Source organism: Sapajus apella, unplaced genomic scaffold (genome assembly GCF_009761245.1).
Source record: "Sapajus apella isolate SASKATOON/1434 unplaced genomic scaffold, GSC_monkey_1.0 scaffold1, whole genome shotgun sequence".
Classification (NCBI taxonomy): domain Eukaryota; kingdom Metazoa; phylum Chordata; class Mammalia; order Primates; family Cebidae; genus Sapajus; species Sapajus apella.
Genome location: NW_022436941.1, coordinates 84,475,749 through 84,491,356, shown reverse-complemented (window position 1 = coordinate 84,491,356; position 15,608 = coordinate 84,475,749). Strand labels below are relative to the sequence as shown.

At 35.4% G+C, this 15,608-nt stretch overlaps 1 protein-coding gene across 3 annotated transcripts in view; it reads left to right on the top strand.

The window, feature by feature from the left end:
* The window catches only part of NDUFS4 (NADH:ubiquinone oxidoreductase subunit S4), a 115,658-nt gene extending 107,657 nt beyond the window's left edge, over positions 1-8,001 (top strand). For all 3 annotated transcript variants that reach the window (XM_032281010.1, XM_032280999.1, XM_032280989.1), the window contains one exon: positions 7,785-8,001. In XM_032281010.1, the coding sequence (XP_032136901.1) occupies positions 7,785-7,797 (13 nt within the window). In that variant the 3' untranslated portion in view covers positions 7,798-8,001. The remainder of the gene's footprint in view (positions 1-7,784) is intronic.
* Positions 8,002-15,608: the final 7,607 nt, after the last annotated feature.

The window sequence follows — 15,608 nt, the reverse complement described above, 5'->3', positions numbered from 1 at the left end:
TATATAGAGTAAAGAAATATTGAGATGAGTTGCAAATTGAGACAAAACTGGTTTTTCCAGGACTGGGTTGAGAGGGGAGTCAAAGCTATGAGACAGGACAGACTTTATCTATCTATCTATCTATATCAGTATAGTTGATTCTCCTTATTCACAATCATGCTCTTTAGTCACTATGAAACACGAAATTAGCAAGAATTCATATTCCTGGGGATATACATGGTTAGGTTCTTGCAGGCCTCTGGTCACATAGTTTGTCATCTGACCAATACATAACTTGTTATATGTGTGTTTTTAAAGACACTTTATTTAATATAGCTAATTCATCAACATTGAACTCATAGCCAACAGCACTATAACTCATGCCTAAACGATGCTTATCTGAAATGCATATTGGCATACCACAGCTTTCTTGTTTTTAGGAACACTAGATAACATTTCAGCACAATGCTTGGGGACTATTTTAAACAGTGAAATTACTAAAAAGCAGCACAGAAATGCAAAAAAAAAAAAAAAAGGGGGGGGCACTAAGTAGACCACAAAAAGTATGCTTTGTTGACAGTATGAGACCTGAAACAAGAAGGCATCTTGCTTCACCTCATTTGGAGCCCTAATCCTGTAACACACATTTCAGGGCTCAAATTTTTTTGCATTCTCCACATGTCACAAATGAACACAGAAGCACCATGGGTATTGATTTAGGGGTCACAAGTAAATTTTAGTGAATAGGTGAATTCACGAATACAGAATCTGCAAATGATGATTATTTGTACTACAACCTAATAAAGATTTTTTTTTTCCTACATAGCTTTTTCCTCTCAACTTCTAATCCCAGGTCCTGTCTGTGGCTAGGAAGATGCTGCTAAGGCAAGAGCAAAAGAGGGAGCATGAGAGAGAATTACATGTGGTGGCTTACTGACATTCCTGGTTTATTATAGATTAAATAAGATTCTGAGAATCCCTATGTGTAGCTTGCAAATCTCTGGGAGTAGTTTTTGGCTATTTGTATAGTTTTTTTCTCCAGAAAAATGTGTTCTAAATTTCTGATGACTGATTTTCAGATGTAATTTTGGAACACAAAAGCTGGAGTAATGGATTACTATCTTGGCTTGTTCTGTGGCAAATGCTGAATAGTTCCAACTACTGCTTTTAAAATAATAGTAATATTATATAGCAAGTGTATTATTTGAAAAGGTAAAATTTCAGAGGGACATTGACTATTACATCAAAGTGATATTTTGGGGTTTTGTTCTTAGAGAGGTGGCACAGCTATCGCAGGGTGTAGGGTATTATAATCTAACAAATATTTCAGGTGCCTCACTTTCACCTTATTTGGTTGTTTAAATCACTTTATGTAAATTTCATGGAAAGACTTGCTTTGCCAGTATATCCAAAACTGCTGTTATTTCTCCATAGTAATTCCTAAAGAAGATCTAGGATACTTTATTATTCTGAACCATTTACCCCCTACCCCACCCCACCCTGATATTATATACCTAATTGGTAATTTCAGAGTAAAGAGACTTTTAAATTCCCAAAAAGCTATTTTTCTTTTCTCCTCCTTAAAATTATATGTTAGAGTTATGCTTTGCTTTCAGCCAGATATAATGTGGAGTCTAATGAAGAATCTTGAAACCTTCCAAGTACCAGTATACCTTGCTTTGGCCTCCCAAAGCTTTGCTCTTCTGATCCCATGCTTCAGTTGGAAGTGACTGTCAGTTACATCGGTTTGTGCCAAATTACATGGTAGTTCTTGTTCTGTGTACAAATGGAGAGTAGGATAAATCATTTAGCTGTTGACTTCCAAACTCATGTCAGCATTTGAGATTAGGTTATTAGAGAAGAAAGACCTTTCACAGGATGTTAATCAAGGTTACTTGAGGTAAAACATTTCACAAGCAATAAAAGAACTGATGGATGTTTGTATTTTTGTATTGCTGAACCATAAGTGAAATGATTCTGTATAAAAATGAATTAATTCGGCCGGGCGTGGTGGCTCAAGCCTGTAATCCCAGCACTTTGGGAGGCCGAGGCGGGTGGATCACGAGGTCAAGAGATCGAGACCATCCTGGTCAACACGGTGAAACCCCGTCTCTACTAAAACTACAAAAAATTAGCTGGGCATGGTGGCGCGTGCCTGTAATCCCAGCTACTCAGGAGGCTGAGGCAGGAGAATTGCCTGAACCCAGGAGGCGGAGGTTGCGGTGAGCCGAGATCGCGCCATTGCACTCCAGCCTGGGTAACAAGAGCGAAACTCTGTCTCAAAAAAAAAAAAAAAAAAAAAAAATGAATTAATTCTATTTTTCTGTCTCTTATGTGGAATTCATAATTGTGGTCTGGTTTTGTTCAGAAGTTGGGTTTTTTCGGTATTTGAATAGATTATACCATTTATATCATAGGAAATAGAATATTCCAACCACAGTGTAGAGACCTACAAAATAAACTGGCATATTTCAGAAAAAGAAATTGGGCATAGGATGTTAAAGATCACATCTTAAGTTTACTATAGCATTTTCCAAAGGTACTTCTCTGATACTAGGGCTTAAAGTTCAAAATATTTTTGTGAAAGTGTTTCAGTATGTGAAACAGCAAAGGGAGTCAGCTGGTCATTATTTAGGTGCTGGTAGCTGGGTTTGTGGCAAATCTGTGTCATATGGCTACTCTCCTCTAGGAAGTGGCAGCAGCAGTAGGGGCTCTACCCATCCCTGGGGCAGCTGCCTTGGACTCTGTTGCTTTGATCTTCTGTTGCACAGCTGGGAAGAGCAAGGGCTAGTTTTCAGTGCCCTAATAGGACAACATATGGGACCATTGTGATTATAGACTACACCTTCATTTTATATAAGCATTCTTCAGAGAGTGCGAGTGTTTTCACTTCCATGTTTCCATTCAGAAAAACAAGTTTGGGCTCTTTCTTTAACAACAACAAAAAAATTTAGAGTTAAAAAAAGATACTCTTATATGAAATATATCTAAATTTTATTTCTTGCAAGATATTCTTTCTTTTTAGGAACAAGTTTCACATGAGAAGTAGAAAATATGAGTACAATTCATCTAACTTACCCATTCTTTTTTTTTTTTTTTTGAGACGGAGTTTCACTCATGTTACCCAGGCTGGAGTGCAATGGCGCGATCTCGGCTCACCGCAACCTCCACCTCCTGGGTTCAGGCAATTCTCCTGCCTCAGCCTCCTGAGTAGCTGGGATTACAGGCACGCACCACCATGCCCAGCTAATTTTTTTTGTATTTTTAGTAGAGACGGGGTTTCACCATGTTGACCAAGATGGTCTCGATCTCTTGACCTCGTGATCCACCTGCCTCGGCCTCCCAAAGTGCTGGGATTACAGGCGTGAGCCACCATGCCCGGCATAACTTACCCATTCTTAAGCACACATGCTTAATGTCCTTTCAAGTGTTGTTATTCTTAGAGTCTTATCTTTTTAGCTCAACCTCACCATTTGCTCAAGTAACCTTTATATTCGAGTATAGTGGTACCAGTAAATTTGTTTATCCAGGCACTGTTAAGATAAATACTTTGGAGGGGGATGCTTGGAAATGTGATCAGATTCTTAACAGTATCTCAAAAAACGGCAAATTTTTCTTATGATGACAGCCCTACATAGTAGAAAAGTTTTCTGAATAATGAATAGAAAATCCAAAGGGATTCTGATTTTAGTTTCAGTCTCTATTGTGAATTGTCATTGGATTTCCTCATACACTCCTTTGCATTTACTTAGTTTTTACAGTTGCATGTACAACTTTAGAAACAAACTTGTTTGCCACAAAAAAAAATGGAAAAATAATAAATTTTTTGCCTTACACATCCTAACAATCATGAGTGGCCAGTGGTAATTATATAGAGATGGATCCTATTAGCAAATGCAGGCTTCTTCTCTGTATATTTTTATTTGTTTTTCCCAGGGTGCTTTGACCATCCACATTCCAATCCCTGTCATGATACTTCTATTTATTGTTGTTATCACCACCAACAGCAACTGTAATCTGGCTCACAATTCCCAAGAGCCAGCTCACTCCTTAGTTACCAGGAGAAAACCCAAACCAGTTGTTCTTTTGTGTATAAAACTACCCAAACCAGTTGTTCTTTTATGTGTATAAAACTTCATTCTTCTCACGTTGCAGTGACCCTGACCGCATTTTGAAACTTCATAACCAGAATAGATAATAGATCTGTGTTGGAGATCTGATGTAGTAAAAAGAATTCTCCCTGGTGGCTGAAAGAGTAATTGAGTGACTTAGAGAGTGATTATCAAGTTTGTGTTTGCGTGTATAGTACTAGTTCCTAAATATTTGAGTGCTTTCTCATTTCTTCTGCAGTTTCTTTCCTAATGTCGTTGTTGATCTGGAGAGTGTGTGTTGGGAGGTAGTGAGAGGAGGGAGAACTTAGGTTTTTTACCTATCATTTGGCAAGGAAAGATTATGAAGGTCTTGGGTGAATTTGCCATCGATCATTATAACCAAATACAGAATCTACACTAGAAACCATTTCCTTCCTCACAATTGTGGGAGAGCATATGTGGAACATAGATTTATTTTCCAGGGATTCTTAAAAGTCTTTTCAACATACTTTTTCAAATAAAAGGAAATGAATGAAATAGATAAAATTTGTGATTGCAGGGTATTTTTAAAGAAATGGCAGTTTTATTAATGAAGTAGGTAGCTGTTAAAGTCCATCTCGGTTAAAAATCCTGGCTTTGTCACTTACTAACCCTGTGACTTTAGGCTGTTTATTTTCTCTGTGCTATATTTTTTCTTATAAGTTAATATAAAATTAAGATATATATAATGCCTGCCTTATAGCCATATAACCTATAAACTCCATACATAAAATTTCAATAAAAATGTATTTAAAGCACTCAGCACGGGGCATAGGGCATACTGCATGGTACACCAGGAGTTCTCTTGCCTCAGCACCTTTGCAGTTACTGTTCTCTGCCCAGTTCTCAGAGAGGGAGGGCTCCCCTGTATACCCCATCTCAAGTATTTTCTCTTTAGTGCTCGTTGGCATATAATACATATTTTATAATTTAGGTATTACTATGTTAGCACCTACTATATACTTACTAACTTTTTTCCCCAACTTGAAGAAGTTCATGAAATTTTTCTGTTTTCTTCACTAGTCTACCTCCATTGTCTAAAAACAGTCTCTGACATGGAATTGGCAATCAATATTTATTAAATGAATAGCAATGCTTTGTAAATATTGTTGTACCTCCTTTATTAAATTGAATATTTTCTGTAATTACCAGCATCATTTGCTGGTTAATATGGGAAGTGCTTAAGAAGTTTATAATTTTAAAGTTAGTATGCTCAGATCCCATTATTAATTTGCTTACCAAAACCCCTTTCTGTAGTTAATAACTAGATTAGGGCCGTGTGCGGTGGCTCACGCCTGAATCCCAGCACTTTCGGAGGCCAAGGTAGGCGGACCACGAGGTCAAGAGGTTGAGACCATCCTGGCCAACATGGTGAAACCCTGTCTCGACTAAAAATACAAAATTAGCTGGGCGTGGTGGCACACACCTGTAGTCCCAGCTACTCAGGAGGCTGAGGCGGAAGAATTGCTTGAACCTGGTGGGCAGAGGCTGCAGTGAGCCGAGATCATGCCACTGCACTCCAGTCTGGTGACAGAGCAAGACTCCATCTTAAAAAAAAAAAAAAAAAAAAAAAAAAAAAACTAGGTTAGATTATAGCTAGCTATACCCGAAACATCACAAATTCAAATGTAGTGGGCTCTAATGTGATGGAAATTTATATAGAGATGTGTTGCTAGGAAGTTGTGAATCAAATTTGAGGACCAAATCATACTTATCATTTATTGAGTGAGTACTATAAACCACAAGAGATGATGTAGCATAATAGGAAAGGCGTAGCCTCCAGAATCGAGCCGTCTTTGTTTAAATCCTGACTCTGCCGCTTCTTGGCTGAATGACCTTGTGCTAGCTACCTAACCTCTCTGAGCCTCAGTTTACTCAGCTGTACAATGGATAATATTACTTAATATAAAGGTTTTAGTAAATGTGCCTTTCTCATAGAACTCAATAAGTGATTGATAATTGGGGTGCTTTCTGAGGACTTTACATGAATTATGACGTCCTTATGAAGTCCAAGACATGTACTTTAACTCTCGTGACAAGTTTATAAAATACAATTCTTATGCCCTTTAGTAAGTTTTTGGAAATGGAGATAACTACTTGTTAACGTACTTACTTTATAAGTCTAGATTCTATTAAAGTAAGCTATAGCTTTGCAACTTTTTTAAATGGATAAGAAAGTTCTCAAAACATATTTTTTACTCTGTGAAAGTAAGGTTATGCTGAGCAAGTAAATTAATATTTTCTCTCCTGGACTTGGATGTTTCATTTGCTTTCCTGCTTCCCCATTTCCTTATAGTTATTGGACTGTCTTTGGAGATGGAGGTCCAGCAGTTGGGAATGTAGTATTATGGATAAAATAGATTAAAAGCTTAATTTAAAATACTATGTTAAATGTTATTATTTTCCTTATACTACTACAGTAGCAGTAGTATACTTTGATGAGTTGAGTCTCATAGGCTTAACTTTTGTGGTAAAACTGAATCTAACTAAGGGACTATTAAGATGTAAACTTTGTGGCAGAAAGTACTGTACTTACCAAGATCAAGAAGCTCACTTAATTAGACCATATAATAATCACATTTTGTACATTTTGTACATGACTTTATGATACAGCTATGAATTCGATGTTTCAAGATGAGTTATTTGAATAAAAGTCACGAGAGAAGAAGGATAAATTACAGGTGTGGAAAAACAGATTTTATGAAGAAAAGTGAATGTTATAGTGGTTGCCTAGCTTAGGGAATAAAAGAATGGCTTAATTATATTTTTAAGGAGGAGGATGTTGATTTGTTTCCCATATTTTAAGAGAAGTGAAGAATAGGACTTAATGCAAAAAATGTAGACATACATATACCCAGTTTTCTAAATTACAAAATACTAAAATGGCTTTGGAAGGCAAATAGAAATACTCGGAAGAGAACAGACAGCTTTGATTAGTGGTCCTTACTTTTTTAAGCATAAAAATCTCCTGGAATTGATAGTTAAAATGTAGTTTCCTGGGCCTCCACCAGAGATTCTGATCTAGTGGGCCTTTGGGCAGGCCTAACAATTTGCACTGTTTATCGGGTACTCCCATGTGATTCCACCTAGTACAGATAGCTCTTGAAACAAATGTTGAAAATCTTTTTGAGTTTAATCAGCCTGTCCAAGTCCAAGGGATTGAACCAAGTAACCTCTCATGGTCCACTTCAACTGTGTAGTACACATACACACCCACACACACGTACATATATATATGTACATATTTTTCTGTATCCCTTTGGAAGAGCTTCAGACTTGTAAATAAACCAACTTTTAGAAGAATAGTGATATTGGTTACATTGTTCTTTGCTCTTCATTGCAGCTATTTTAAAAATCCTATGTTAAACCACAGAGTAATAAGAAATTTACACATAATACATCGATATCAGTAATTGAGCAAGGAGAAATTGAATCATAGTTTATATTTTTAACTAACTTGAGATACGGTAAATCATCTGCAGGCAATCTTTTGGACCGTTTTCTCACAGAGGATTATAAAGGAACAAATACTAAGTATTTATATTTCAGATGTGTTGACATATACTCTTGATGATAAATGAACATTAAGTTATAAAAGCTAGCCTCTGCTTGCTGGGCTCTTCAGGTATCCCTTTTAATTCTGTTTCTGGGGATTTCTTTGTTTTTTTCCCCTAGGATGGAGCTATGATGTCGAAGAGAAGAGAGTTCCAAAACCCAAGTCCAAGTCTTATGGTGCAAACTTTTCTTGGAACAAAAGAACAAGAGTATCCACAAAATAGGTTGGCACTGACTATATCTGTGCTTGACTGTGAATAAAGTCAGCTGTGCAGTATTTATAGTCCATGTATAATACATCTCTTAATCTCCTAATAAATTTGACCTTTAAACTACAGATACATCTTGTGATGTCTATTTTAAATGTTTTTTGATGTTTCAAACTGAGCATGTTACAGTTTCCTATATAGAGAGATTTGAGGTGATCATACCTCTGGGAAATATTGGTACTTAGAATCTATTAAAAGGAATGCTTGAAATCAGCTGCAACATTGAAGTTTTATGTTTGCTTTTCATAGCCATTCTCAAGTAAATATTGTTGATAAATCACCAGCCAACATTATTAAAATGTTGTCTTAGAAGTGGTTTTATTATAGGTAGAGAAGTACACAGTAACATTGGCGTTTTATAAACTTAAACCCCTATCTCTTCATTATAAAGAAGTTATCTTCTTTTAATTAGAATTTTATCATTTACTAAGGTACTTTGATCCTGAATGAATTGCATTTCGTAGTAATCTCTGCCCAGAAATCAACACTTCATGATTGTGAGCAGTTCAGGTGAAGATTTTATATTCTTAGGAATCAAGACTCAGAGAAAATAAAAATTAGTTCATTCATGGAGATTTGTAATAGTCACTTTTTTTTTTTTAAATATAAGCAGACATATGCTTTTATTGTTTGTTAATCATTTACGTCACACATTATGAGTTAAACACACGCTTTGTTTGGCTATTCTATTCAAAAGACATTTTAATAACCCTTTTAGCAGAAACTATTATTTTCCCCATTTTGCAAAGAAAAGACAAAAATCAAGGCTGCTTGATAGCCTGCTCAAGGTCACACAGGTCATGCACTGTGGCTCATGCCTATAATCCCAGCTATGCAGAAGACTGAGGTGGGAGAATCACTTGAAGCCAGGAGTTCAAGACCAGCTTGAGCAACATAGCAAGACTGCATCTCTAAAAAAATATAAATAAATAATTTTGAAAATAAATAAATTGGCCTGGCATAGTGGCATTTGTGTGTAGTCAGCTACTTTGAAGGCTGAGTCAGGAGGATCACCTCAGCTCAAGAGGTCAAGGCTATAGTGAGCTATCATCATGCCACTGCACTCCAGCCTGAGCAGTAGAGTAAGACCCCATATCTTAAAAAAAAAAAAAAGTTACACAAGTCCAAAGTGCCAGATCAGGGACATGAACTCATGTCTGTTTGTCTTCAACACTCATACTTTTAATTATTTTTAGTTACGAAAATAATTTAAAATAGCTAATGGAGTTAATCGCAGATGATTTCTTAGGATTTTTAATGTTATTTGATGTTTCAAGAGTTATAAATTAAATATACATTTTCTTAACTGCATTTCAGAAAATAGCACATTGACATAGTTTTGGAGAGTATATTGGCAATCTTTTTTCAAAATGTTAACTTTGTATTTTAATTAATTTGGAAAATGCACTTCTAGGCAAATATCCTGTGGATATACAGAGGTTAATGTCCAAAGATGTTTATTCTAAAGTTGTTTCTGATAGCTAAAAAGCTGAAACAATCTAAACGTCTATTAAAGGGAAATAGAGTTAAAGAATATGATACAGCTATTTAAAACAACAAAAAAATTAGCTTTTTGGAATGAAGTGTAATGTATATTGCTAAGTGAAAAACACCAAGAATAGTAGGTAACATATGTGGGGGTGAGGTGAGGAAACAGATGCTTACATGTATGTACCTGGAATATTTTAGAGAAGATATATAAGAAATTCTTAATGGTGACTTCAGTGGATACCATTGGTTGTGGGAAAGGTGCAGGTCTTTTACATTTATTTCAGCTTTTAATACACTATTATTACCATACACATGTATAGTAATATATATCTGCATAATTATATACATATACACACACATGAAGAAGGCCCACTGCATTTCCTGTGTTGGCCATCTTAAGCTTTACTTGACTAATATACATTTTAATAACTACTATTTTAGAATTTTATTTCAGATGAAAGGTAAACTTTAAGGAACAAACATGTTAAGAAGTTACCCAGTTTTGCTGGACACCCTCCTTATACCATATACAAAAATTAACTCAAGATAGATCAAAGACTTAAATGTAAAACCCAAAACTATAAATACCCTAGGCAGTACCACTCAGGACATGGGCAGGGGCAAAGATTTGATGACAAAAATGCCAAAAACCAATTGCAACTAAAGCAAAAATGGACAAATGGGAAATAATTAAACCAAACAGCTGCACAGCAAAAGAAACTATCATCAGAGTAAAATAACCTACAGAATAGGAGAAAAATTTTGCAATTAATCCATCTGACAAAGGACTAAATATCCAGAATCTACAAGAAACTTAAATTTATAAGAAAAACCCCCATTAAAAAGTGGGCAAAGGACAAGAACAGACACTTCTCAAAAGATGATATATATGCAGCCAACAAGCATGAAAAAAAGTGTTCATGGATCAGAAAAATTTTACCAATTGCCTGAAAAGGAATTCAAAGTAATTATCTTAAGGAAACTTAGAAAGATATAGGAGAGTACAGATAAACAATTCACAGAAATCTGGAAAATAATTTATGACCTGAATGAGAAATTTAACAAAAAGATAGATATCACTAAAAAGAGCCAAATAGAAATCTTGGAGCGGAAGAATTTAATTAATTAAATAAAAAATACAGTTGAGAGCTTCAACAGCAGACTAGATCAAGCAGAAAGAATCTGTGTACTTCAAGACAGATCTTTTGAAATGACTCAGAAGAGACAAAAATGAGAAGAGTGAAAACAGCCTATCAGATGTATAGGATATTATTAAACAAATATCCACATTATGGGAGTTTCAGAGAAAAAGGGAACAAAAAAGGGGACAGAAAGCTTATTTGATAAAATAATTGCTGAAAACTTCCCAAATCTTTGGAGAGAGATGAACATTTAATTCCATGAAGTTTAAAGTCCCCAAAAAGACTGAACCCAAAGAAGTCCTCCCCAAGGCACATTATACTCAAGCTGTCAAAAGTCAGAATTTTAAAAGCAGCAAGAGAATAGTGTCAAGTCACATGTAAGGGAATCTCCATTAGACTCTCAATGGATTTCTCAGCCAAAACCTGTGGGCCAAGAGAGAACTGAATGATATATTCAAAGTGGTAAATTAAAAAGAAAAAAATCCTGCTAGCCAAGAATAGTATACCCACCAAAGATGTAATTTAGAAATGAAGGATAAATAGTCTTTTACAGACAAGAAAAAGCTAAGACAATTTATTACCACTAGACCTAAATTACAGGAGATGCTTAACAGAGTTCTCCAAATAGAAGTGAAAAGATGATAATCACTATCATGAATAAATATGAAAGTGTAAAACTCACTAGTATTGATAAATAGTCAAACCCAGAATATTCTAATATTATAATGGTGGTGTGTAAATCATATATAACTTTAGTATGAAGGTTAAGAGTCAAGATGGTCAAAGGTAACTAAAGTTAAAATAATTTGTCAGGGAACACATAATATAAAGAGATGTAACTTGTGACATCAAAAGACCACAAGAGAGGAAGAAAGGAACAAAATAGCTACAAAACAACCAGTAACAACCAGTGATATAGTTTAAATATATGACCCTGCCAAATCTTATGTTGAATTATAATTCCCACTGTTGGAGGTGGGATGGCTTGGTGCTGTCCTTGCAGTAGTGAGTTCTTATGAGCTCTCGTTGCTGTGAAGTGTGACACCTCCTCCCCCCAACTCTCTCTCTTGTTTTCACCACATGACATGCTCACTCCTGCTTTGCCATCTGCCATGAGTAAAATCTCCCTAAGGCCTCCTCAGAAGCTGAGCAGATGCCAGAGACATGCTTCCTCTACAGCCTGCAGAACTGTGAGCCAATTAAACCTCTTTTATTTATAAATTACCTAGTATTTAGTGTTACTTTATGGCAATGCAAGAATGGACTAATACAAATGGGAAGTTGTTACTTATCAATAATAATCTTGGGTTAAATGGATTAAATTCTCAATCAAAAGATAGATAGTAACTAAATGGATTAAAAGAAAAACAAGATGCAGCTATATGCTCTCTACAAGAGACACACATAAGCTTTAAGGACACACATAAGCTGAACGTGAAAGGACAGAAGAAGATATTCCATGCAGATAGTAACCAAAAGAGAACAGGGGTGGCTATACTAATAATGTGATAAAAATAGACTCTAAGTCAAAAACTGTCATGAGAAAACATTATTTAATGGTAAAGGGATCAGATTATCAAGTAGAAATAGGCAGTCTAAATATATTTGCACCCAACACTGAAGCACCTAAATATATAAAACAAATATTAATGCACTTGAAGGGAGAAACAGGTAGCATACAATAATAATAGGAGGTTTTAATACCCTGCTTTCAACAATTGACAGATGAGCCAAGCAGAAAATTAATAAGGAAATACTGGACTTGAATTGTACTTTGGGCCAAACAGACCTAACAGACACATATACAGAACTTTCCACCTAACAGTAGTAGAATATGCATTTTCTTTCTCCAGGGCACATGGAACATTCTCCAGGATAGAGCATACGTTAGGCCACAATGCAGTCTTAACAAACAAATTTAAGATTAAAGTCATGTCTAGTATTATTTCAGACCACAGTGTTATGTTACTAAAAATTCATAAGAGAAATCTTGGAAAATTCACAAATACGTGGATATTAAACAAGATGCTCCTGAAAAAATAGGTCAAGAAAAATTTTAAAGTATACTGAGATAAACAACAATGGAAACACAACATACCAAAACCTGTGGAATACAACAAAACCAGTTCTATAGCAATAAACATCTGTATTAAAGTTTATAGTAATAAACTCCTAAATTAGATTTTTAAAAAAGTATATTATTATACCTCAAGAACCTAGAAAAAGAATAACTAAACTCAAATTTAGCAGAAGGAAGAAAATAAAAATCAGAACAGAAATAAGTCAAATAGAGAACAGAAAAGCCATAGAAAGAATAAAACTGTTTTTTGACAAAGTTGACAAACCCTTAGCTCGTCTAAGAAAATCAGAGAGAAGATGCACATAAAATAAAAAATCACATTACAACAGATGCCTCAGAAATAAAAAGAATCATAAGGAACTATTATGAACAATTATATGCCAATAAATTGGATTACCTAGAAGAAATGGATAAATCCCTAGGAAAATAACAACTTACTGAGACTGACACAGAGAAAGCCTCAACCGACCAATAAAAAAAGTAATTAAATAAGTCATCAAAAATCTCCCAACAGCTGGGTGCAGTGGTTTATGCCTGTAATCCCAGCACTTTGGGAGGCTGACACAGGCATATCACTTGAGGTCAGGAGTTGGAAACCAGCCTGGTCAACATAGTGAAATGCTGTCTCTACCAAAAGTACAAAAATTAGCCAGGCATGGTGGCACACACTTGTAATCCCAGCTACTCAGAAGGCTGAGGCAGGAGAATTACTTGAATCTGAGAGGTGGAGGTTGCAGTGAGCCAACATCGTGCCATTGCACTCCAGCCTGGGCAAAAAGAGTGAGGCTCTGTCTCAAAAAAGAAAAAAGAAAAACCTCCCAACAAAGACAAGCAAAGTACCAAGTAGCTTTACAGCTGAATTCTACCCAACCTTCAAGGAAAAGTTAATGCCAATACTTTTAAAGCTCTTCCAATAAATAGAACAAGAGGAAATACTTCCAACCCTATTTATTGACATACATGAAATCAAGATGATACATAACATTAACAGAATGAAAGATAAAACCCAACATGATCATCTTAATTGATGATCAGAAAAAGCATTCTACAAAACCAATATTCTTTCTTGATGAAAACTCTTCAACAGTTTAGGTATAGAAGTTTCTCAATGCAATAAAGATTATTTTTGAAAAACCCATTGTTAACATACTCAATGGTATAAAGTTGAAAGCTTATCAACTAAGATCTCATATAAGGCAAGGATGCCCACTCTTGCCACTTCTATTCAACACAGTACTGGAAATACTAGGAAGAGCAGTCAGACAAGAGCAAAAAATAAAAGACATCCAAATCAGAAAGATAAAAGATGTGTATTGGCAGATGACATAATCCTATAGGTAATCAACCTCAAAGATTCCATATTCACATACGAATAACTGTTAGAACTAGTAAATGAATCCAATAAAATTGCAGGAAGCAAAATCAACATACAAAAATAAGTAGCTTTTTTTTTTTTTTTTTTTCCTCTGAAACAGTCTCACTCTGTCGCCAGGCTGGAGTGCAGTGGCGTGACCTTGGCTCACTGCAACCTCTGCCTCCTGGGTTCAAACAATTCTCCTGCCTCAACCTCCCAAATACCTGGGACTACAGGCATGCGCCATGAAGCCCAGCTAATTTTTTGTGTGTTTTTAGTAGAGCCAGGGTTTCACCATGTTGGCCAGGATGGTCTTGATCTCCTAATCTCTTAATCCATCCGCCTCAGCCTCCCAAAGTGCTGGGATTACAGGCATAAACCACCGTGCCTGGCCAATAGGTGGTATTTTTATATACAAATAGTCAACTAACTGAAAAAGAAATCAAGAAAATAATCTGTAACATCAAAAAAGTTAAAATACCTAAGAATAAATTTAACCAAGGAGATAAAAGAAACTGTACACTGAAAATTACAAAACATGCTGAAAGAGACTGAAGCAGACACAGATGGAAAGATATCCTATACTCATAGATCAGAGAAATAATATTGTGAAAATGTCCAAACTACTCAAAACAATACAGTCTCAATGTAATCCCTATCAAAATTTCAATGGCATTCTTCATGGAAAAAAGAGCAATCCTAAAATTTGTATAGAATCAGAAAAAATCCTGAATAACCAAAGCAATTCTGAGAAAGAAAAACTTGAAGCATCACACTTTCTGATTTAAAATTATATCACAAAATTATAGTAATCAAAAATGATACTGACATGAAAACAAACACATAGACCAGCATAACAAAACAGCCCAGAAATAAATCCAAACATAATATGGACAAATTTTTGATATGGACACCCAGAGGACACAAAAGGGGAAGGATGGTCTCTTCAACAAATTATGCTGGAAAACTAGACTTCCACATGCAAAAGAATGAAATTGGATCCTTATTTTACACCATACAGAAATTTCAACTCAAAATGGCTAATGAACCTAAAAATAAGACCAGAAACTACAAAACTCTTAGGACAGAACATAAGGGGAATGTTCATAGACATTGGCTTTGGCAATAAATTTTTGGATATCACACCAAAAGCTGAAGCAATACAAGTAAAAATAAATAGGACTACAAAAAACTAAAAAGCCTCTGCATCACAAAGGAAACAGTCAACAAAATGAAAGAGCCTACAAATTGGGAAAAAAATATTTGCAAGCCACATATCTGATAAACGGTTAATGTCCAGAAATTATAAAGAGCAGCTCAAGAGTGGAAAAACAAATAACTCAATTCAGAAATTGGCAAAACACCTGAATAGATATTTCTCCAAAGAATACATTAAAATGCCCAAAAGGTATATGAAAAGTTTGCCAACATCATTAATAATTAGGGAAATGAAAATCAGAACCACTGTGAGATTCCACCTCATACTCATTAGGATGGCTATTATCAAAAAGTCAAAAGATAACAAATGTTGGCAAGGGCATGGAGAATAGGGAATTCCTGTACACAGCTGATGGGGATATAGATTGGTACAGACATTATGGAAAACGG